The 25818-nt window shown below is 40.3% G+C and overlaps 1 protein-coding gene across 8 annotated transcripts in view; it reads left to right on the plus strand.

Annotated features, from left to right (window-relative positions):
• Positions 1-25818, plus strand: part of INPP4B (inositol polyphosphate-4-phosphatase type II B) — a 595725-nt gene that overhangs the window by 432525 nt on the left and 137382 nt on the right. For all 8 annotated transcript variants that reach the window (XM_036282080.1, XM_036282084.1, XM_036282081.1 and 5 more), the window contains one exon: positions 8749-8896. In XM_036282080.1, coding sequence (XP_036137973.1) covers positions 8749-8896 — 148 coding nt within the window. The remainder of the gene's footprint in view (positions 1-8748; positions 8897-25818) is intronic.

The following is a 25818-nucleotide window of genomic DNA, read 5'->3' on the forward strand; positions in this document are numbered from 1 at the left end:
CAAACTCTTTATGTGGCCATCAATTCTAAATGACAGCTTTGCAGGATAGAGTAATCTTGGTTGTAGGTCCTTGCTTTTCATCACTTTGAATATTTCTTGCCACTCCCTTCTGGCCTGCAAAGTTTCTTTTGAGAAATCAGCTGACAGTTTTATGGGAGCTCCATTGTAGTAACTAACTGCTTTTCTCTTGCTGTTTTTAAGATTCTCTCTTTGTCTTGAACCTTTTGCATTTTGATGATGATGTGTCTTGGTGTGGGTCTCTTTGGGATCATCTTGTTTGGGACTCTCTGTGCTTCCTGGACTTGTATTTCTGTTTCCTTCACCAAGTTAGGGAAATTTTTATGTCATTATTTTTTCAAATAGGTTCTCAATTTCTTGCTCTCTCTCTTCTCCTTCTGGCACCCCTATGATGTGAATATTGATGCTTGAAGTTGTTCCAGAGGCTCTTTACACTATCCTCATTTTTTTGGATTCTTTTTTTTTTTTTTGCTGTTCTGATTGGGTGTTTTTTGCTTCCTTATATTCCAAATTGATGATTTGCTTCTTGGCTTCACCTGCTCTACTACTGATTCCCTATAAATTATACTTCATTTCAGTTAGTGCATCCTTCATTTCTGACTGGTCCTTTATTATGCTCTTGAGGTCCTCACTCAGTTCCTTGACATTCTCACAAAGTTCCTTGAAATTCTTACTAAGTTCATTGAACATCCTTATAACCAGTGTCTTGAACTCTGCATCTGTTAGATTGCTTATCTCCATTTTGTTTAGTTCTTTTCCTGGAGTTTTGTTCTGTTCTTTCATTTGGGACATGTTTCTTTGTCTCCTCATTTTGGCTGCCTCCCTGTGTTTGTTTCTGTGTATTAGGTAGAGTTGCTATGTCTCCTGGGCTTCCTAGGGTGGATTGTTGTTGTAGGTGTCCTGTAGGGTCCAGTGGCACAGTCTCTTTGATCATCCAGCTGGGCCCTCCAGGTGTACCTCTCGTGTAGACTTTATACCCTTCTGTTCTAATTGATTTTTGATTGCTGTTGGCATGCCAATGGGGAGGGATTTACTCAATTCTGATCAGCTGCAAGGACTGGCTGTGCCCACTGACCACCGACCTCTGACTACCTTGGATGATCAGCTGTGCAGGGGCCACCACATAGAGCAAGACTTACTTCAGCAGGGCTCTGGTACCCCGAGTCCACTCCTTGAGAGTGTCACTTGAGAAGGTGGTTGGATGGTGGTGCTTCGATGTGGTCTGAAGCTGTCCACTGGGTGTGCTGGCTCTGAGGCCAGGTCAGCCACTGCCTGTGTTCTACCTGGGGCCACCAGGTATAAGCTACAAAGAGATCTGCTAATGGCTACTTCTTGTGCTGGGCTTGGAGGTGCCCAGGAAAGGCCAAGTTGTGAACCAAGGGTGGCTGCTTCTAGTGCCAGGCCTGGGGCCACTTAGAGAGAGGTATGGGGCTCGCTGTGGCCAGATGCTGCTTGTTTGAGAGAATTTAGGAAAATCTGAAGCAGGAGCCCAAACAGGTCAATCCTATGGTAAAGCCACTGGAAACAGCTTGGGTGGGCCTGAAAGTTGGGTGGGGAAGGGCCTCAGAGTATCTCTAGGGCAGGGCAAACAGTGAGCCAGGTGGCTGGAGTCTCAGATATGGTGCCCATCTGCCGGTCTTATGGGGGAAGGGTGCACCAAAGGAACAGCAGCCTCTACCAGCACGTCTGTCCAGGAGAAAGCTGCCTCTCCAGCTCTCGCCCTGATGCCAAACAACCCAGTTCCTCCCCGTATGTCTCTGGTGCCTTTCAAGCTGCCTCTCCTCTCTGCTGCAGCTCAGAGGGAGTGAATCCGAGTAAGTCCGTGCACGGGCCCTTTAAGAGGAGCTTCCTGGGGCTCCAGCCGCCTCAGCCTCCCTGAGCCTCAGTTCCCGCTGGTTTTCCAGCCAGAAGTGATGGGGATTCTCTTCCTGGCACTGGAACCCTGAGCGGGGCACCTGGTGTGGGATGGGGACCCCTCAGTCCTCAGGGAGGACCTTCCCAGCCGAGGTGTCCTCCTGATTTTTATCCTCCACGCATGGATGTGGGACCAGCCCGTCCCCTCCGCCCTCCTACCGGTCTCCATGTGGCTGTTTCTTTAATTTCATAGTTGTAGGACTTCATTCAGTTCCATTTTAGGCGATTCTCGCAAATTGTTTTCTTGACCACCGAAGATCTAACATCTAAATTCTACATGCTAAACTCACCAGTTAACACCAGTTGGAGACTAGAGCCTTACAGATATTATTTTTATGTTTTATTCTGGTATTTGTTATAGTTTTTCTAATTCTTTGCCTTGTATTGAAGATGGTCAGAGGTTTATGCCTTTTGCTAGACTAGCACTTTGTCCAGCCCAGATTATATCCTATTTATATTCTGTTGTGTTCTTTTGTAACACAACAACACACACAATAACAATTTAAATTCTATAATAAATCTAGAGAATAGTAACTAAAATTTTCTCGGGAGTTTCTTTTTTAGCAATTAATTTCATCTTTATTTTTAAAAGATTTTTATTGAATACATCTGGGCAACATTGGTTAATAAAATTATATAGGTTTCAGGGGTACGGTTCTATAATACATCATCTGTATATTGTATTGTGTGTTCACCACCCAAAATAAAGTCTCCTTCCGTCACCATTTATATCCCCTGGACCCTTTCTACCTGACCCCACCTCCCTCCTTTCTCTCTGTCTATGAGGTTTTTATTTTATTTTTTTCTTAATCCATTTACTCATCTCACCCAGCTGCCCTACCCCCCATATTTATTATTTTAAAAGAGATATTTCTGCTGTATTTTCAGAGTTCTTGTCATGTTTTCTTACCCCTTCTTTTCTATTAGCCATGCTTAGGATAGTGTTTTAGTGATTTCTATTAGGTTTCTCAGTTCTTACCCAATCTTAAAAAGACCCAACCTACATTTAAGATATATATAAATCTAAGATATTTTCAAGTACTAATAAGGGAGCCAGCATCTAATTGGATTACACAGACTTATCTGTAGTAAGTATAATGTAGCCTTTGGAGAATAGGCAAGGTATGTAGATTCAGTTGAATAATAGAACTATTAAACAACTGCATAATTAAAAGCTACAGAATGAACGATTCTGTACAAGAATCTGTAGTACATTAAAATAGTGATTTTTGCAAGGCTTGAAGCCAACAAAGTAAGATTCCATTTAAACATGTGACTCCATGCCTGGCCAGTGTGGCTCAGTGGTTGAGCATCAACCCATGCCCCAAGAGGTCGCAGATTCGATTCCCAGTCAGGGCACATGCCCAGGCTGTGGGCCAAATCCCCAGTGGGGGGCATGCAGGAGGCGGCCAATCAATGTCCTCTGTCATCAATGTTTCTATCTCTCTCTCCCTCTTCCTTCCTCTCTCTCTAAAAAAATCAATAAAGAAAAAATAAATAAATATATAAATAAATATGTGACTCCTACCACCTCTCATGGAGATAATCACAGATGAGCTTTTCTGGAGAAATATGTTAAATACAACTGAAGGAATATGGCTTTTTGGTGATCCCCTTGACTCTGAATCCAAATTTCCAAAATTTTTGTCCAATCCACTGACATCCTTGACAGAGATACAAAAAAGAGAAAAATCACTCTTGTGAATCTCTCTGGTTTATCTTTTCTTCCCCAGGTTGCTTGGGCAGCCATCTTGTGTGTGTGTGTGTGTGTGTGTGTGTGTGTGTGTGTTCTATGTGGTGGCTTTGTTGAATGTTTCCTTGGCATCTTTACTTTCATAATTCAGAATTAGAGCAGCTGGGCTTTTACAGTTGCTGAATCCCATTAGGAAGCAGGTGGCATATTATCTTGTTAAAGAGCCTTCTTACGGTGTCTGGGAGAAACAATATAGAAATTTGAGCTGTGCTTCAATTTGAGGGGACATCTGTCATTTACTTTCTGTCCATGTGTTTATTCACCTTACCGGGTAGACTTCAAGGGGAATGTATCACTATCTGGACCGGCTTAGAACTTTATCCTTATTAAGTCATCACTAGACCATGATGTGGTCCAGAATGTCTCCACCACTTTTATCTTAGTAGAATCTGTCACATTATGTTTTTAGTAATTGTTTTACAAAAAGCAGTGAAAAACACGAAGAGAATACACACAGGGCTTTCTTTAAAAAGAACTTCTAATAGATATTAAATAGATAGTGCTGCTGGGTTAAGCCTACTGTATGGTCAGAAATGCATTTCTCTCTCTTTTTAAATCATTTTTAAAATTTGTCATTTGCAGTTGATATACAAAGTTTTATTAATTTTAGGTGTATTAAATAACTTTCTGCATGATCATTCCAATAACTCTTGTATCTATCTGACACCATGCATAGTTACTAGAATGTTATTGGCTGTATTCTCTATGGTGTACTTTACATTCCCATGACTGTTCTGTGACAACCAGTTTGTATCTCTTAATTCCTTTACCTTTCTCATCTGCTCCCCAAAGCCCCTCCCATCTGGAAACCATCAAAATGTTCTTTGTATCTGAGTCCATTTTTGTTCTGCCTGTTCATTTATTTTGTTTTTTAGATTCAATTGTTGATAGATATGTATTTATCGACATTTTACGGTTCATATCTTTTATATAATTCCTCCTCCTCCTCCTCCTCCTCCTCCTCCTCCTCCTCCTCCTCCCCCTCCTCCTCCTCCTCTTCTTCTTCTTCTTCTTCTTGACCTTTTAACATTTCCTGTCATTCTAGTTTGGTGGCCATGAACTCCTTTAACTTCTTCTTGTCTGGGAAGCTCCGGAGATAAGTTGTGGCATCTGTGGAAAGCCCGAACTGAGCATCACACTCATGTACACAGCTGGGGTGTATGTGCAGAGCTGTTGAGATTTTATCTCTGCAAGAGAAGAGAAGCATTTTTTTAAATGACAAAAACATTAATCATTTATGGCCCATTGTTCAATATTTGATGCATGAGTACCATGCTTTTTTTTTTTTCTGTAAGGATGACAAAATCTCCCCACTATCAACCCAACAAGAATTTTGAGCTGAGAACCTCTTATCTGGTCTTTTTTTGTAATGAGCGTAACAAATTTGCATGAGAGTTGAAAGTCAGGCCCTATTTTTTAAAAAATTTTAAGTCATATACCATTCTGTAGTATTTCAGGACACAGAGCAGGTATTCTTGCTTTATACATGGTAGATATTCGATAAGGAATGCTGCTAAATCAAACTGGGTTTCAAATGGATCACACCATGTGTACGTTGAGATTGTGATAAATATATAAAATTTGGTGCCAATTTTTGGAGACCTGTGAGTTTCAAAAGGTCAGAATTGTATCATAAAAGTTAGATAGGAGACATTATTGGGATTTTTTTTTTTTTTTGATGATGAAGTTGTCAAAAATTTTAAATTATTTTCCCATGTGTTTCCCTTAAAAACAGCAGGTTACCACAGCTTCCTTGCATGTCACAGGACAGTTCAGGAGATCATTAATCAAACCACCCTTGATTTCTGCTTAAACCACTTCAACAACGGTTTATATTTAGAAAGCAACAAAGAGCATTAAAACAAAAACAATAAAATCAAAAGTTCCAGGACTAGTTTTGTGACACCAGAAAATGAAGAATTTTATAATTTGTAAATTAATGCAATAGATACATTTTCTAAATATAATTATTGTTTTATGAAAGGCAAGAGAAAGTCAAGGATTTTTAAACATGGTTTGAAGGATGCAATGATTCTGTATACTCTTAAAAAAGAGGTTAAAAAGGCACACATATACTGAATATAGATAAACCAAGTAGCTGAATATTTACTTAGGTCAGGAAGAAAAAATTTGGACATTTGGAGATTGAGTTTTTGTCTTACTAAATAAAAGGATGCACTTACATTTCTGATCATGTTAACTATATTAGAATTCATGAGAGTCCATGAGTGGTTTAACCTGACTGACACTATACTGAATTCAATATATACTTTTTTTCTTCTCCAACTTTAGAGATATGACAATAGATGTTGTAGTAAAATTCTTATATCTTTGAAACATTGTCACATTAAAAATGAATGAGATGTTATAGTTTTTTTCACTGACTTGCTGTAAGTTTTTATATTTCAGATGAAAGAAAAGGTGTCTGGTAAGATCTAATATCCAAAATATATAAAGAACTCATAAATCAATAGCAAAAAAACCAAACAGTCCAATTAAAAGTGGGTAGATGATCTAAATAGGCAGTTTTCTAAATAAAACATGCAGGTTTAACCTGACTGACATGAAAATATGCTCAGTATCATTAATCATCAGGTAAATGTAAACAAAATGATAATAAGATACCACCTCACATCTTTTAACATGGCTATTATCAAAAAGACAAGAAAAAACTGTTGGTGAGAATGTGGAGAAAAGGGAACCCTTGTGTAATGGGAATGTAGATTGGTACAGTCACTATAAAAAATAGTATAGTGTTTCCTAAAAATTAAATAGAACTTCCATATATTTCAGCAATTCCACTTCTGGATATTTATGCAAAAAAAAAAAAAAAAAAGCTAATTCAAAAAGAAATATGTTGATCGCAGCATTATTTTCAATAGCCAAGACATGGAAACAACCTAGTGTCCATCAGTGAATGAATGGATAACGATGTGGTACATACATACAATGAAATGTATGGATGGACCTTGAGGGCATTATTCTAAGTGAAATAATTCAGACAGAGAAAGACAAATACCATGTGATCTCACGTATATCTGGAATCTAAAAAAAATGAAACCAAACAAACAAGAAAAAATTAATTCATAGATACAGAGAGCAGACTGGTGGTTGATAGCAGCAGGGCATGGGGATAATAGAAAGGGGTCAAAAAGTATAAATATCTAATTATAAAATAAATAATATATGCATAACCAATGGACATAGACAACAAGGCTGTGGTTAAGGAGGTTCGGGAGGAGGGTGTCAATGGGGGAAAAGGAGAAACATCTGTAACAAAAATAAATTAATAAAATAAATAAAGAAATAAGTCATGAGTATATAATGTACAGAATGGTGACTGCAATTAATAATATTGTAGTTCATGTTTGAAAGTTGCAAAGAGAGTAGATTTTAAAAGTTCTCATCACAGGGAAAAAAAGTGTAATTATGTATGGTGAGAGATGTCAACTAGATTTATTGTGGTGATCATATTGCAATATATACAAATATTGAATCATTACATGGGATGCCTGAAATTAAGGTCATATGCCATTTATATTTCAATAAAAAGAAACTAAATATCATTAACTTTATATATGTTTAATTGATAAAACTTAAAGGTTATATTTATGTTAAATATGGTCATACAACTTTAAATATGGTAATACAATTTTAAATTTGGTCATACAGCTTTAGATTTGAGGTATTATCTCTGAACAGATTGGAAATACTCTCCTGTTTTCTGGCTTCTATTGGTGCATTTGAAAGGTGAACACTGGCTAATTCTTAGTGGGGGCATGTAAGTGTACTGAGAGCTTTGCATTGGGTCACTGATGAATGGGGAACTTGAAACCAAGGTGTCCGGTGTGGTATCAATACTGATCGTGATAATTTCCAAACTGTACCTTTGACAGTGAATAGTTGCCAAGAAATGGATGAACAGGTCCTCATTCTAATGTGAGAAAGATATTACATGTTTACCCAGGTAGTGAATGAGATACAGTGCTGTGGAACCCTGAACTTTTGGGAGGCATTTTGCCCCACACTTTGAGGAGACTTGGCTCATACACCATGCTCAGTATCATTTGCAGTTGTACATCTACTTCAATATCAAATTCTGTTTTCAATCAACTTAATTGGTAAATTAGAGCTAAATCATCATAGATAATTGACTGGTGATTTACCTAATATTATATTCACATTAAGCTTTTGTATGAGTGTAACAAAGACATGTGTTGCCCAATATCAATGGAAATAAAAGTCTGCCCTGAAATATACATCTTGGGAACGTGGTGGGAGTGTAGGCTTCGCAGGCAAATAGCATCAGGTACCATCTTCCTAGCAGGCCCTACACTTTTGCTTTAAATCCTTCAAGCCCTTGACGGCGTGATCATGCCCTTCTCTCCCGTCGCCGCCCACCGCCTTGAACGTACAGTTTGTCCACAGTCTCCCTGTCTTGCTTCTGATGATAGCAGTTTCAGGAAAGTGTGTTATTGACTCATAGGCACTAAGGTATGTTTGATATTTGAATTTTAATAGATTGCAAGCCAAGGAATAAACTTTTCTGACATGTAAGAAATACATAATTTTTAGGAGTAGGGTAATTTAAAACCTCTGAAAAAACTGGTCATTTGTCACCTACTGTATAAGTGGGTCAAGTTGACTAAGAGTGATTGGAAGAAATTCAGAAATATTTTTTCAAAGTGTGTATTATGTATAAATACATATATTTTCATCCATATCTATAAGTACATATGCTTTCAGGAAATCTTTAGAGAGAACGGGATTAATAGGTGATAAATTGGAGGACCAAAGTTGTCATGTTTATGAATCGGGCTTTGATGTGTTATAATAATTTAATAAAGACTGTCTCAGAAGCTACTGAAAAAATAAGATGTAAGAACAAAATTCTTAGAAATTCAAATACACTAATAATTTATGATGAAATAAAACAAACATTTGATTCAATAAATAGTTAGAAAATAGCCTGATGAATGATTTTGATCATCGATCTTCATCTGTTGTGCATATTCTTATAATTTAACGATTAAGCTTCTTTTTTTTTCTTTCTCCCGCCTCAGTGTTAAAGAACCCGGTGTGCAAACTGTATCGATTTCCCACGTCCGACAATAAGTGGATGCGAATCAGGGAGCAGATGTCTGAGAGTGTCCTTTCTTTCCACATTCCTAAGGAACTGATCGCGCTGCACATAAAAGAAGATTTGTGTAGGTAAGAGAAAAGAATTTATGATTGTCTCTTGCATTAATTATTTTTTTAATAAAACATTTATTCTTAAAGTATAACAACAAAATTCTACATTTGCACTGTCCAAGTGTGGTGGCCATTAGCTCTCTGTGGCTGTTAGTCACTTACGATGTAACTAATCCAATTTGAGATGTTATGTAACTATAAAATACGCCCCGATGTTGAGTTCTTAGCACCCAAACAAACAAGAGATTGATTTTGTCATTGGGATGGAATAGAAATATTATTAATGTCACCTGCTGTATTTTACTTTTTGAGTATGACTACTAGCAAAATTTGAGTAACGTATGTGACTCTCCTTTGTGGTGTGCATTATATTTCTATTAAATAGCTTGAAGTCTAGCCAGTCACCTGAGCCTCGACCTTGCTAATACTCTCTGCGTCTTTACCTCATCTGTTTTTGGTTAGTTTCTGTAAGAAATTCCTCCCTGACTCTTCTTTGGACTGCTCATCTGTAACAACACTCTCAGATATTCATTGGTCTGAAAACTCGGTGAGATGATTAATGAAGGATGCTATGTGAATGGACAGTATTGTCGTACAACAAAATTAAATCCATTGCTATAATAAAACAGAAGGATGTGTGAGCTGGTGGTTGATGAGCATTTCTCTGAGCCGTTACTAATCAATTTGTTTCTGTGCTTTGTATCTCTCTAGTGACTTTTAAAATGCTGACTACGATATTATACTAAAACACTGCTAAGGCCCTAAATCTCGGAAAATTAGCAAATATTTTTAATAGTTAACTTTTTTCTTTTCCTGTTGTTAAACCTTACCTGAGGATATTTTTTTCTATTGATTTTTTTTTTTTTTTTTTTTTTGAGTGAGTGGAAGGGAGGGAGGAAGCAGGGGAGAGAGAGACATCGATGTTAGAGAGACCCATCGGTTTGGTCGCCTTCCGCATGCACACTGACCAGGGCCGGGGATTGAACCTGCAACCCAGGTACATACCCTTGACCGGAATCGAACCTGAGACCCTTTGGTGTGAGGGCCAATACTCTAACCACTAAGCAACACCAGCCAGGACAACAGTTAACCTTTTTTTTTAAATTGCTGAAATGCACAGTGGAGTGTGAAATGTCCAAAATTTGCATTTCTGCCTTTTGCGCTCATTAGTACATCCAGTCATTTAAGAGTATTACTGTAACCCTTGGTATACGCTGCGGTCTCCAGGGATGCCATATTGACATAAGCAGTGAGCACACCATGGTCAGGCAGGTTAAACCTGGCGGTATTGACAATATCATCATGAGCCTCATAACATTTCAGTCAACGATGGACCACGTCATAGCACTCCGAGCGCTAGACCAGCACAAGGCCTCACTGACGTGTTGTGGTGTCGCGGGTGTAGACAACCACACTGCTGTGTTATAAAAGTACAGCACATACACTCATGTACAGTCCGTCATGCGTGATAATGACACTAAATGACTGTGCTACTGAGTTATGTATCTCCTCTACGATACTTTTTTTTTTTTTGGTACGTGCCCCTAGCAGGAACCGAACCCAGGACTCTCTGGTCCGCAGGCCGACGCTCCAACTGCTGAGCCAAACTGGCCAGGGCCTCTACCATACTTTTTACTGTTACTTTAGAGTATACTCTTTCTACTTATTAAAACAAGTTTGCTGAGACACAGTCTGCCACGTTATGCTGGAAGCAACCTCACACATCTCTTCTTTACTGTGTGTCGATTGCACCACAGTCTCTTGTGCTTGATGTAATCTCATGCTGTTTGCCCAGTAACATGCTGTACAGGCTTGTAGCCTGGGAGCAGCAGGCTAGACCAGAGAGCCTAGGAGGACAGGATGCCACCCAGGTTTGTGTAAGTACACTGCGATGTTCACACAATGACCGAATCACCTCGTGACACGTTTCTCGGAATGCATCCCTGTTGCTCAGTGGTGCTGATTGCATTCGCTGGGGTATGAATGACCGCACAAAGACTGTGTGTCCCAGTGAGGAGGAAAGAAAATGAAAACAGAACTTGGGTTTTAGGGAAACTCAGACAGGAAACTGGACTGTAAGGAAACAACTTGGATCTAGGAAAGTAAAGACTGAAAGAGGGACAAGAAGGTGGATATTTGAGAGCAGCAGAGTGAGGATGATGATCCAACCACAGAACTCAGACGACAGTATTGACTCAGGCCAAGAGAAGCTGTAGGATGTACAGGAAGCCAAGCAGACTACTTGTAGAAGCCAGCTGCAAGAATAAAGTAATATACCTGAGACGGTTCAATTTTGTCCCTACCCAGAGCTAGTACTAAGAGCAGTGATGGGCAGAACACATCCCGGGAAGGATCAGCAAGCTTAAATTAAGTGTTAGCATAGAGAAGCATGGAGTTTGTATCTTCGAAGTCATAAAAGACTCATCATCGTCAACATTGTTATATTCTAGGCTGTGGGACACTAAGAACCATTCCAACTAGAGTCGTGTGAAGGTCACTTTTCATAGGGATGGGATGGAGAGAATAGTGTTTCTCACGGGGGTTTTGGAAGAAGGAAGGACTCACAGAAGACAAGCTGAGAGAGATGTCGGGCAGAATGCAGCACCTTTGCTTCAGCTGAGAGCCACCGAGGGGAGTTGCCCATAAAGCAGATTGGAGAAGTTAGGGCTAAGCCTTCCCCTCTAAAATGGATCTGAAACGGCATCTAACTCAGCCAGTGCTGAATCCCCACTAAGATATCTGTAGAGACGCACAATGGAAAATGATGAGCTTTTACAAAACACTGGAATCTATTATTAACATAATACTATATATAACATAATTGATGGACCACTGATGCTATTTCATCTAAAAATACAGCAAGCTAGTGAGAAAGAAAGTGATGAGCAGGACCCCTGCTGCTGCCCCAATCTGTCTTTTGTCATGGGTTTGGAAACCCCATAAAGGTTGAGCAGATTCCCAGGCTACCCCAGAGCTCTCCCCAACTCCTCCCTGACCCCCACTCCTGTTCGTACCTCTCTGTCTTTCCAGTCACTGACAGCAAATCCCCGGGGTGGGGGTGGGGGGGTGATGAGTAGGAAATAAGAGAAAGTGGCCACTAGCCACTAAAGTTCAGTAGGCACAGCCCTGGCCAGTTTGGTTCAGCGGTTAGAGCATCGGCCTGCGGTCCTGAGAGACCCGGGTTCGGTTCCCGCTAAGGGCACGTGCCTCGGTTGCAGTTTGTCCCCAACCCTGGTCGGTTGTGTGGGTGGCAGCCACTCGATGTGTTCCTTTCACATCGATGTTTCTCTCTCTCTCTCTGTTCCTCTCTCTCTCCCTCCCACTCTACCTGAACAAAAAATGGAAAAATGTCCTCGGGTGAGGATAAAAAAAAAAAAAAAAAAAGTTTAGTAGGCACAGCCTCTACAATCATTATTATCATTATTTTATTACTTTTTAATGCATCAAAGTGTTGTCCACTCATCCTGTTTCCTTTCCTTTCTCTGTATCTCTTTTTTGCTAGGCATTTGTAGCAACAACAACAACAAAAATGCAAACGTGTGGAAAGGGTTAGTGGGCAGTTTGGGGGAGACAGAGGAACAATGCCTCCAAATTACAAAGTTCCTTTGCAAGGAACAGAACTAGGAACTGTCATCAGTACACACTGGGGATTGCTCAGAGGAGAACATCCCATTCCAATCCAGGAAACGAAACTATGTAAAACCCTGATAGGTTCTAAAAATTCCCTAGGCACTGTGATGACCAGCCTGTTCCATATACATTTTGGTTTTTCTTTTGTCTGTGAGTCTCTCATTGTTAGAATGTGTTAAACATTTTTGAGAATGAATTTTTAAAATGTAAAGAAAAGGGAAAGAAAATCATAAGTAGAAAAAAATAGTTGCAGGAATATTGACTAGCCATCTTAGCAGAGGATAAGAAGGTGTGGTTATGAAACAGGATCAGAAAAGCATAAGATAAAAACTATCATCCTTCAGGGAACATGCTGGGAAGAAAACAATAATGTAGGGAATGATGACATTTGAAGCTGCCGCAGCCAAATTAAATCCACAGAGCCAGCGGAAAGGATTTGAGAAATCATCTCAGGAAAATGGAAGACAAACATGACAAACTTCTCAAATGCTAAACAAAGGTGAAAGAAGTTTAAAATGGTGAGAAAGATGTTAGATATTCGGGGCACAAAGCTGGAAGCTAGCAAATAATTTTAAGTGTTTGGAGGGAAGAACAATTAATGCAAAAGCTTGAAAAAACACCGACAGTGAGAATGTAGGCAGTTTTATCTTTTTCTTTTACACTTAAAATCAGGATAACCTTACACTTCTCTGCAAAAGCCCAGAGAATAACATCTACTGATTTTTGAGAGAAAGAGGCTGTGACCCCACTTTATTATATAGGGTCAGGTTATGATATTTTTATGAATGAAGGGAATGGAAATGACATACTTAAATATGCAGGAGCTCAGAAAATGTCGCCCACAAAACTTTCTTGAAAAGCTACTTGAAGCTATATGCTATCCAACTGAGAAAGTAATTGAAGAATTATATTTATAATAAACAAATTAATAATGTAAAAATGAATCACATTATAATATAAAATTAACATGATGATACATAACAGATTAAGAATGTAAGAATGGGACATTGTCTTGCAAAAGGACTTGGAAACATTTTTCTTGGCTGGGTGGAATGTCCAGCCTGGACAGAGATTTACTCTGAGGCTCTTTCTCAGCTTCTTTGAACCCTAGTCTGATTCAAATCCCTAAAAGCATTTTACTTGCCTCAACCTCCCTCCCACCCCACACTTTCTCGCAAACCCATTTATTTTTTACATTTCATCTACTGTAATCTCAACCACTGTGATAGTACAAGTCTCCTAATGATTTTTCTGCCAGTGGCCTGCCCTCCGTAGACTGCATAGCTCACCTTAGAGACTCACACAATCTGATTGGAAATGTTATCACATGCGGATTTCCAGTAGGCGCTTTCTGGAGATGGCCTTGATATTGAACCTTTTGAGAACTCTGCTAGAATTATGTGTTTGGAAGAGAAGAGGGGGAGCTCTACTTTCAAAGTGCTCAAAGAAAAGACCTTGCTCCTTGCCCTGGCTGGTTCGCTCAGTGGTTAGAGTGTCGGCTTGCAGAACATAGAGTCTCGGGTTCAATTCTGGTCAAGAGCATGTACCTTGGTTGTGGTTAGGTCCCTGGCTGGGGTCATGCAGGAGGCAACCAATCGATGTGTCTCTCTCACACTGATGTCTCTCTCTCTCTCTCTTTCTCTCTCCTTCCTTCCTTCCTAATCTGTCTCAAGATAAATGGAAAAATATCCTCGGGTGAGGATTAAAAATAATAATAATGATAATGATAATAATAATAGTAATAATAAATAAATAAATGAAGACCTTGCTTCTGAAAAGTTTGCTGAACTGTTCCGCAATCATGATACGTACAGATTTGACCCTGAAAAGAGACTGGTCAGACTGGTTCTTTGATCCAGCATCCTTGAAGGTTGTGGGGAAGAGGCAACTGGTTTATTTTGGAGTTTTTATCACGGAAGGAAAGGGCGAGTGACATGTTGCAGACATGGGTCCTAAATACATGGAAGGGGCTTGTTCATGTGTGAGCATGTGTGTTCCTGCGTGTCTTTGTGTGTGTTCATAGTGCTTCAGGCTTTACAGCCCTTCAACGTGGGTTGCGTGCAGACAGGTTAGGTAGGTTCTGCCAAACTACCACCTATAAAAGTTTATAGTTTGTTTTAGGGTTGCCACACATTTTGTTTATGTTGAGTATTTTCTTCAGCTTTGGCACCCCTTCGAGGTTTTGTGTGATTAGTCTGCATTGAAATATGTCAGTTACCGGTACACGATGGCACCCATGGAATTGGTCTCCATGACAGCGACAAGTGTGTACTATATCATGGTGTGCGCATGTGGATATCTACACGGGAGGCTTGGTGGCTGGGCAGTGTTTGGCTTTATCTAAAAGGCATACATTTCTACACGATAAAATTATATTTGAAAACCTATAATGGTACAGAAAGTTTTTAAAAAATGAAGTATTTCAGGAAAAAATGATTCTCATGACCCATAAAACTTCCCGGGAAAACATTAGTTTGATTTATATCATATACTTTTATCTTTTTTCCTTTATTGTCTGTACATATTTTTCTTCATGATACCAGGGGTGGAGAGAGAAAAACTTTTTGGCATATAGTGTTAGGAGTTTAGAAGAAAGGATAAGACTATTTTATACCAACTTGAAGACTTTCTTAGGTTTTATATAAAATGTGTAAATATTTGTGTGACTCATGCCGAGAAACAATAGTGTAAATAAAATATAAAAAACCTGAAGCAAAATACTGAAATAGGAAAAATATGATAGAGTTTGGTACATATAAACTTGAAAAGTTTTATTACCACTTCTTTGAGAAAATGTACAAGCTTTGTCTTAGATATTGGTGTTGGTAAATGCACATATACTAAATTCATGGTGCTAAGATATTTTATATTAATGAAGGCAAACACTTTTTATTGAACACACTATAGTTCAAATACTCTGTATTTTCAGAGGAATATTATAGAACTCTGATAAGTGTGTCTATATAGCTATATATCAATTTCTTGAACACAGTGTATTCTTATCCATGAAAAAGACAGTAAGATATTTTAAAGTACCAGGTTGAAAACCTGCTGCACAGAAGTGTCCCAGAGACAGGCTCTACAGGTTTACTTAAATGGTGTCGGATGCCACTCACTTGGTTTTCTAAGCACTATGTCTAGTTTGAGAGAAAGCCAGAAGATATGTAATTTTCTGACCTTGTACCTTACCTTAACGCATTTGGTGACCATCATTAAAAAAGGGGTTCATTTTATTTCAAACTGATAACCCTATAAACTGCCTTTTTAAAATAATAAAAATACATATTGGGAATTATAAACTAGAACTAGAATATAGTTAGATAATTCCTATTCCAAAAACATCCTCACTGTACAAAAAGATAAACTTTTGCGACCCACCCGTCTATTTAACATGGTTTGACATTCTGTTCTTTTTTCAAAATTTATTTTCGAAATTTATCAACAGACAAAATTTCCCCTTCCTATGGGCTACAAGCAGGACCTCCTGTTGACCTCCTCCAACCTCGTCCCCTGCCCTTGTAGTTGGGCATCGCTGAAATACATGCGTTTTACGGCGTCTACTGCCCTTTGTATACTTGGATAAAATAAAGGCACAGTCAAAGTCTCCATCGACTTAGAGAACCATGGATTAGTGAGAAAGTGATAGGGAGCCAGCTACTCTATTTAGATTCCCTGTAAATCAGGTTTATATCAGATAAACCTCAAACTGATGAATCTCACGGGTGTTTTTATCGTGTTGCGTCTCTTTCACTTGGTTTCTGTTTGTGTTTCTTTCTGTCTCCCTTGCATGCTCTCTCCAAGAAAAATCTTAAGTCCTGTAGAACCAAAAAGGATACATAAAAAAGACCTCACCAAGACGCCACTGTTGATTCCAACCTGATTAGTGTTCGTTTCTTCTGTTCATTTTCCTCCATGCGGCGTTGATGCGCAGCTGGGATACTGTAGGGTGTGTTATTATCTCGGATAGTGCATTTGCCCCACCAGCTCCCAGGACTGAAGGCAGATGTTGTGTGCCATTAGATTCGTCGTTATGGGCTCTTGGCATCATTTAACGACAGGTCCTGCAGAGCGCTTAGCATCACCAAGCTGGCGACAGGATTACGTGTTGGATTTTGCTGTTTGGGTATTACGGTATCCCCACAGGAACAAAGGCAGCAAAACTCTTTCCAAGGCATTTTTGTCTATTGTGCCAAGATTCTTTATTTTAAATGAAGTGAGTAGGAGAGAGAGTGTTGTAATGATAAAAACACAGGGTTGGAATCATTATTGACCTGAGTGCCAAACTTATACCTGCCATTTGATATATACAGACAGTTTTTTAAATTATATAATCTCTCAATTTCCACATTTTTATTTTTACTTCTTAGGTAATAACATTATTATTTGTCCTACAGGGCGACTGTAGTAATTAAATGAGCAACCAGGAGACTCTGACACTTACAACTGTTGGGTTGTTGTTGTTGTAGTGTGTGTGCGTGTGTGTGTGTGTGTACGTGTGTGTGTAAGTGCAGCTCTGGATTTGGAACCTGGCTCCACCAACTCTCCTTAATAGCTCTGAGACGTGGCACAATTTATCTAACTGCTTTAATAATCAGTTTCCTCAATTGTACAGAAGGGTTGAAATAATAAATGCACACGGTTATTGTGAGCCATTGGGGAAAACCCCTGGTGCAGACATACATGGGCCTTTTATACGTGAAACAGGTAAAACACTTCTCTAAAGAACCATGTGCACAGTAGACACTCAATATATCAAAACTGTAATTGTTGTTCTTCATCTTGGCCGAACGTTGATAGTGTTTCAGACAGAAAGGTCTATCATTCATTTCGCTCTCCTTTAGCTTACCAACCGAGCACACCTCATAAGTATGCTCACTACACAGTCCACACGCCCCCAGCGGGCAGAAGGCAGACGGGCGTGTCTTCTCCACCAAGCTGCTGCTCGGAGCTGAGACAGGGCTTTGGGAATGAAAGGCTTCCGATGCGTTGCGTCGTTTGACCTTCCAGCAATTGTGGTCAGCAAGGCTGTGTGGTAGGTGCCCACTAGAGCCAGATATTTGAACCACCTCTCTGCTGACCAGGGTGGAAACTGCATTCAGATGAGTCCCTCAGGTGGGAGATTCCAGTCTTGTCTTCCTTTTCGGGGATACTATCCTAGAAGAAACCACACACACCAGGAATTAAAATGGAAAATAAAAAAGATTTACAATCACAAGACCTGAGTGGAAGTCTCGATTCTGCACTGACTGTGGCGGTGGACGGGTCACCTCACTTTTCAGTTACATTCTTCTCGCTCGTCTGGAGCGGCGTCACTCGGTGGCCCTGGCCGTGATGGAAATGTCCTGTGCTGTGCCATCCAGCGCTGGCCAAGTGCCCGGTGCGACCACTTTTTAGTTTCACTTAGTCCAGCTCTGGAACGGTGATCTCTGCTGAAGACTGTTCTGAAAATAAAAACAGAGATACGTTCTATACAAAAGTGATCTTGATTACCTGAAAAGTTTGATGGTGTCCACCCAAAAGCCCTACCACCCAGGCCAAGCGTTTTGTGGGGCCTCCTGATCTCCATCTACGTCCGCAACTTAACTGGGTCACATCTGCACTGCAGACCCAGCAGTGGGAATTGGAAGGGAAACTGCCCAGAAATGTTTGCAGTTTCCAAAAGCGTGGGCACGAATAATAAAAAGGGCACGAGTGTTCGAACACATTTCCTTCCTCTACCAGCCTTCCAGGTGCAGTTGGTCATTTTCAGGGTTGCCCATGATGAAAAGGCACGTATTTAATGTATGTGCATTTATGAGAAACTTTATATAACATGCCACCGTTTTAAACATTAAGTGGAACACTGAGCTTTGCAGTATTAAGAAAAAAAATAGATGTTATCCATGTTTGATAACTTTAAAACAAACTTTGAAGGATAAATAAGACATTATTTACAAGTAAACACCAAATCATCTTTCTCAGGGATAGCAAATAGACTCAGGATGGAATAAAACATACTTTCTATTCCAATTTTTTTAAAAGCAGTTACCTAAAATTAGATTACAGAATTTAGCTGTGTATGAGATACAAACAGATTTTGTGATTACAACTAAATCCTGTAGTTACTGTGCTCCAGTCCTTAGTCTGCATAAAACTTGAAACCTCCTTGAATGTACAACATCCACTTATTTTAATGTCAAGTGAAAATCAGAGTAAATGACCACTCTAGTCATTTTTTCAGTGAAATAGTGGCTCATGGATTGCAACATTAACCACATTGTCATTTACAAAAAGGCTTTAAAAAAAAAAAAAAAAAAAGCTGTGATTTATGGATGCGGCTTTTATTCCTGTGTGGGTTCAAGCAGACAGTGTGAACAGTGGGTGGAAACACAATGAAAACTGACATTGGGTGGGACTTTGTTTAGTTTTATGGTGTCACCCTACCACTTTATGAAGTTGAAGCTACCCACTAGTCATTTTTGTAGTCTATTCTTCACTGGCAATTTGGTATTTAGTTCTTTTTCCTAATGGGTACATTTTTTTTATGACTTCTTTTGGGTTTGAGTTAAGGTCTAATTTTGTATAATGAATGGAAGCACCTTGACCATTAAACTTTCCGTTCATCTATTCCCCACATGTAGTTTTAAATTCTGATCACTACAAAGGGTTTATTCTACAGAATGCTATTGTATAGTTTATTGGGGAAATATTTCTATTTACTTAGGTAATAACAATTTCAGATAATATTTCAGTCTTTCTTACTGGGTCATATCATTTGGTAGGTAAATTTGTATTTGAGCTTACAAAAATTCTTATAAATGGATTATTATTTCCAGGTACTCTTTATTAAAATAACTACTTTTTATAATGTCAGGAATTTTTTAATTTGCACGCCCCAGTTTTTAACGTTTCTCAATTGAGACTCGGACTTCTAATGCGGTGATGCTCCCTGCGGAGCTTTGGCCTCAGAACTAGAGAGATTTCTTGTGCATGACCCTTAGTAGAGCTGAGCATCTCTGTAATCAGTTTTCTTTTGAAGACGTCAACAGAGTATTTGTGAAATGTGGTGGGAGGGATAAAAGGCCAAGAAAGAGCCTGAACTATCTTCTAGATGTTTTCGTCTCAACCTGCCTCCCAACATCTTTTGCACCAGGTAGAGAGAAATCCTGGTGATGGAATCCCTGTGTAGTCAGTATGTTAGTCAAGGTTGTCCAGAGAATCAGAACCATAGTGTGTGTGTGTGTGTGTCTGTGTGTGTGTGTGTGTGTGTGTGTGTCTGTGTGTGAGAGAATTATGGTGGCTGGTGAGTTCTAAGATCTTCAAGGTGGCGGCAAGCTGGAGACTCAGGAGAGCCTCTACTGTATTCCTAGGCCCAAGGCCAGCAGCTTGAGACCCAGGAAAAACCAATGTTTCATTTTCAGTCCAAAGGCTGGGAACAGCCAATATCTCCGTTCGAAGTCAATATGGCAGGAGGCCTTCTCTCTTATCCCAGGAGGGTCAGCCCTTTTTGCTCAATTCAGGCTTTCAACGGATTGATTGAATGGGGCTCACCCACGGTAGGAAAACCAATCTGCTTTCCGCAGCCTAATGAGTCAGAGGTTGATCTGATCTGGAAACACCCTCCTAGACACCCGCAATAACATTTGACCCAATATCTGGACACCTTGTGATCCAGTCAAGTTGACACATAGTATTAACCACTATAGTAAGAAATTCCATATGAAGATATATTTTCTAATCTTTCTCAATTCCTAAAGAAGACTTGACCAATTCAGGTTACAGACCTAAATCATACAAGGTTAGAGGACTCAATAATGGTTTATTTACTTATCAGATTTATCCATTTAATGAAGGAAGAGCTCAGCATTCTGCTCTCTATTCTGACTTTATGTCAAGTTTCAGTAAAACCTGAGAACAATAACCTGCAAGCAAGTCTTTCATTTGCTCGGTGAATAAACCTGCATTGAACATTTCCCGTGGAGTAAGAACCACAGTAGACAGAACGACAAGACGAGTCTCTGCTACTCACAGGCTCAGAGCCAATTTTCCCCACGTTGGAATTCCCTCCTTGAATATATCACCGCAGGCTTTGAAACTATGTTAGAAATAGAAGCTTTCAATGGAGGCTAAACGTTTTACTACTTTTACTATGTTTTATTTTGGTCGTTTAAAGCTACTTTTATTTTTTTAGAAACAGAAACATTCCCCCCCAAAAAAACTGTATACAAAATTTCAATATTAATCAGAGATTCAGTCAGGGCTGGTGGTGGTTGGAGTGGGGACAAGGGCCTAGTGTCCGTCCATTACTTGGCTTCCCTTTTGTCCAACACCCTCCCTTTGTCCCTCTGCCACAACACTCCCAGGGGTTTAAGGAAGGAAGTTTAAAAACCATTTATCTGTTTAATATTCTTGCCAATGCTTTATGCATTATATGTAAAAAATAAATAAACTACACAGCAGGTTTGGCTATTTATTTTACAGTTCCCCTATGCCTCATTCGGTGTTCAATTATTCCTCTTCATTTTTCATAGAGTTGTGTTGTTGTTGTTTTTTTAAATCTCATTCTTCCTTATGTTATTCAATGGCATGTGTTTCAAAGATGTTATATATTTAGTAGTGTGTTTTGTTTTATGGAAAGTTCAGAGCATCTTAGTGACCTCCAATAATTTGCTGTTTCACTGAAGGGAAAAGGCATGTTTTTTTGACATATTTATACAAGGTAAGACAAAACAAGCCATATAGACAAAAAGTGTGCCATAAGGTTATTTCACCAAGTATTAAGAATGTCATTCTTTATAGTTGGAATGTCAAGATCCATAGAGCATTAGACATTTCTCAGGCAGGCTTTAGAAATCACCTGTCTCCTTTGGAGATTTAGTTTATATAATTTTCCTTTTATTTTTTGTAGGTAGCAAAGTGAAAGGGAATGATGGCAGTAAGAGCCAAACATGTTTTATGTATAAGGGCCTCGGGTTATTAATATTTGAGTATTTCATCTTTTCTTCCCAACTTCCTGTGTCTTCCTTTTGGACTCCTGGAAAACTAGGAGTTGCAAACAGGCTAGAAGATTTCTTTTAGAGGTAGAACTCTAGTGAATAAAGCAATGAATTCATAAGACATGTGTCTATTAACAGAGCAGTGAATTTCCAGAAATAAATTGTTGTTGCTATTGTTGTAAGATAACAATTGAAGGAGACATCTTTGGAAAGCAGAAGTTGTTGTTACTGTGAGTAAAATGATAATATTTATAGATGGAGGAGGATTTCGAAAAATGTTTTTCTATGGATTAAAAATGCATTTACCCAGCTCATCATCTTGGCCATTTACACCGAAGGTTTAGTAAAAACACTCAACTATTCAATTGTAACATTGATGCCATATTTTCGTTTGGATAAATGTGATGACGTGCAGCCTGGATGGACCACAGGGGCAGTGTCTGTGGCTCTCGTCATACTGGACACCACTGTGCACTTCAACATGTTTTAGAGAAGATCATTTACCATGCGCTGCACACCCAGTGCTGTGCCATTTAAACTAAAAGAGGCAGAATAAAAATCCCAAATTACAATTTATTCTTTGTTCAAGTTTAATGTTAAAGGTACACAAAGGTTTACAAATGTTCATTCTAGAATTCCATAGACCAAGATTCTAAACCCTACTCACTCAGCGTATGTCCATTAAGTGCCTTCAGTAAACAAGGCCGTCTGCTGTTTGTTAGTTTGTTTTGTGTTTGTTTTTACAGTGTACGCTATAGGGGGGGAAGGAAGAGTGGACCTGGGGATTACGGTCAGAATGCTTTATGGTATTCTGGTGACTCTGACACTGACACCCAGTTTTGTTTAGATGCCTCCTCTATCTGAGAAACAGAAGATTTCAGATTATTCCAGAAATTCCTTCCGACTGTAATATTCTGTGGGCTCATAGTAGTTGTTTCCTTTAACTCCATCAAAAAGGACATGTTCATCCTGGTGTTCTAGAACTTAGATATCATTATAGGATACTCTGGGTATGTGCTCATTATCACAGTGGAATAAGTGTAAACTGGAACCTATTGCTACTCCACCTCTAACATATATGTTGGTACAATGACAAATAAAGGGGGAAAACAGTAATATAACACATATACCAAAAAGGCCTTTTTCATCGGGGCACAGGAGTAATTATTGTGTATTTGGACTTATGATGCACATATCATTAAGATTTTTTGTCTGCTGCTTGACCAGCCACTAATCACCTCACATGAACCATTAGTGAAGAATCAAGAGTGTGTCGGATGGAGCCCAAGCAAGAGGGACACTCCCAAAGGTCCTGTGTTGCAAGCCCCGGCGTCCATGACAAACGCCATCCAGTGAGTCTGAAAGTATGTGTGGTGAGAGCCAGTGCTGCCACGTGAAATATTCGGGAAATCTAAATAGAAAAGTTTAGTGGAGACCTTCAGAGTTCTGGAATGTACTGGTGCCTTCTGTATCAGGGAACTCCTTTCATTTGAAAAATAGACCCTAGTAATTTACTGGGCCCTGGTAGAGACTGAACCCTTGATAATCAGACACAAAGTGACTCTGTGGCTGGCACTGCCCATTATGAACTGGGCATTGCTTTGATCCTATTGTGTGGTGTAGAAGTGATGTATTGTTAGATGGGAGCGATGCATTTGGAATTGGGCTCAGGCAGATCATGAAGCGATGTCTCAGAGTCTCATGTCATTGACTGAGTGTCAGTACCTCTATTGAATGATGCTACCCTCTCACCTCACACCTATCACCTCATGGGAGTCTTCACATGACTAACTTATGGAGGAGGAAAGAACTCAAACTCTCATGAACATGGATCGACCTGATGTGGTAGGTGGACCTTAAGGCCAGTAGTGAAGGAAATCAACCCAGTGGGCAGATCTGCAAAAACAGTGTCGTTGTTATGGATTTAAAGGGAGAAGTGACCTGAGGCGTGAAGACACATCGAGCGTCAGCAGAGTGAATGGCCTCAAGGCCTGGGAGAAATATGACTTGATGACTGGCTACCAGGGTCTGAGCTGGGGCATGTGGTTAGACCTGGAGGAGTGAGCACAAAGTGTCTTTATGCCCCAGAGCCATGCCTCTCAGAACGCAGGAAGCTCTCTACCACCAGATGGACATCATCACCTGCCTGTGGATAGTACCCAGGCTCCTTTCTCGAGTACCCCAGAGTTTGTGCAGGAGACCCCTGAAGAGGATGGCCTTGGTGCCAGACATGGGGGTCACGCATGGACATGGCTGAGTACCTACCAGTTCTACTAAATGTTAAATGCCAGAAATAGGTAGACAATGGACACTGATACAGCACCGTTCCTGGGGGGAGACCTGATAGCTGGTTGGTGGGAGGCCCGTTAACTTGGATCCCTTTGACCTTGAAGAAGGCCGCAATTGATCCGAAGTAGGTGAAAACTCGTCTGAATATGTGTTTGCCTTTGCTACTCCAGTGCCACTGCTGGCTCCCAGATCTGCTGGCTACAGGGGGCCTGACCCATTGACATTGGGTCCCACCAAACCAAAGGACGTGGTGTCCCGCTGCTGTAACCAAAGGACACCTGATACATTACAGAAGGTGCAAGCTTGCGATCACTTCACGCCCACCCCACCGAAAGCCACAGACCGGAGAGAACAGTGGGATAATATTAATCATGAAAGGTTGAGCTAAGATACCAACCTGGGTAAAAAAATATAAAAACAACAAAAGACCTTAGGATTGTGGCACTTTTCTCCAGGACGAAGTTTATGGCTACAGCGTCAGCTGACGTTGGAGGTTGGGCCACCGTAGCTGGGGTACGCAGCTCTGGGAATGAGGGTGGGCCTCTGTTACACACTCAGTCACTTGTGGATTTGTGCTTCCTTTCCCTACAATCTTAGACTTGGCCAGTTAGAATCCTGGTTCTTGGGCTGTGGGTACTGGCAGGTCTGTCAGGGGACCAATTCATAGTCCACTGAAGTAGAAGCTATGATTCCACATGTGATCTGCTACGTGGCCATGCGTTCCTCACTACAGTGGACCAGCAAAGACAGTGAGAGATACTGTTCTCATCACCATAAGGTTTTTCACAATCTGAGAAAAAAAATACCTGGAACTCAGAGGAGCCCCATGCCCAGATATGAATGGGCAGCTGCAGCAACCAAGATTCCATAAGAGCAAGGCAGCTAAGTGCCTACGCCCTTTGGGTTAAGATCCGAGAGACCTCACAAGGCAGCAGCCCAGACCAGCTGAAGTGCCTGTGGAATATGAAGAAAATCTGGAATGCATGGTAGAGGAGATTGATGATGAATATTAGTCAAGGCTCCAAGAATCAGCTGGAGCATTAGAATGTAGCTTGGTTCATTATGTCTCCTTAAATCTGGAGAATGGCAACTGGTTATGCCTTCGAAGGATTGTACTTGAACTTCCCTCTTTCGGAAGATTCGGGAATGTTGTCTTATATGCTCTCTGGATGTCAGGAAATGGTACAAGTGCATCTGAGTTGTGCAAGAGGGAGCCTGTCCTGGACCCCAGCTCACATGCTTGTCTGTACTGGCTCAACCCTAATACGTCTTCACTTTTTGACCACTTATTCAATGGATAGCTCCATACAGTGTTACTATTGTCACTTAACCTTCTAATGCCAACAGCTGTATCAGCCTCCCCGAAGAATAAGAACAGGCATTAGCATGCCCCCGATGGCATCCACCAAGGAGAGATCCAGAGTGGCTCTGGCACCTGTGTCTTATCAGACCAGACCCAGGAAAGTGCTGTATCCATTGGAATATTGCTTTCCTAGGGTTCACCTAAAGGAGACAGATTATGCAACCAGAGTGCAAAGGCGTTAGGGTCCCACAGGCTTAATTTTTACTGGTGAAATAGAGAAGGTGAGGAAGTAGCGTGTACATGTCTCTTCCTCCATCTAACAAGCTGTTCCAACCTGTGAAGATTCTGATTTCTCTGGAGCTATTCCACATGACCTAGCAACCAGCCACGTTTTCCTGTGAAGTTCTGCCCAGCTCAGTAACACACCACCGCGGGTCTGCTTCCTCTTCTCCCTACAAGACCTCTCTTCTCACCTCCCTCGTGCTCCCCTAGGATCGGACCTCAGGCCCTGCCTCCCAGAGAATCTGGGTTGAGATACAGAGCAAGACTCTTAAACTCCAAAGTGTCTGTTCATCATGGAACAAATTAAAATCCAATGTAAACAGCCCCGGGCCTCCCTGGTTGAAAAGTTTTCTGAGGATGGTGCACCCCACTATCTTCTCTCTGTGTCTGTTTTAATGTACGAATGTGATGAATTTCTTTAATTCTGTAAACCTACAGCTACTTTCTTACTCGGCCCTGCT

The sequence above is a fragment of the Molossus molossus genome, unplaced genomic scaffold (genome assembly GCF_014108415.1).
Source record: "Molossus molossus isolate mMolMol1 unplaced genomic scaffold, mMolMol1.p scaffold_m16_p_4, whole genome shotgun sequence".
Taxonomy (NCBI): Eukaryota; Metazoa; Chordata; class Mammalia; order Chiroptera; family Molossidae; genus Molossus; species Molossus molossus.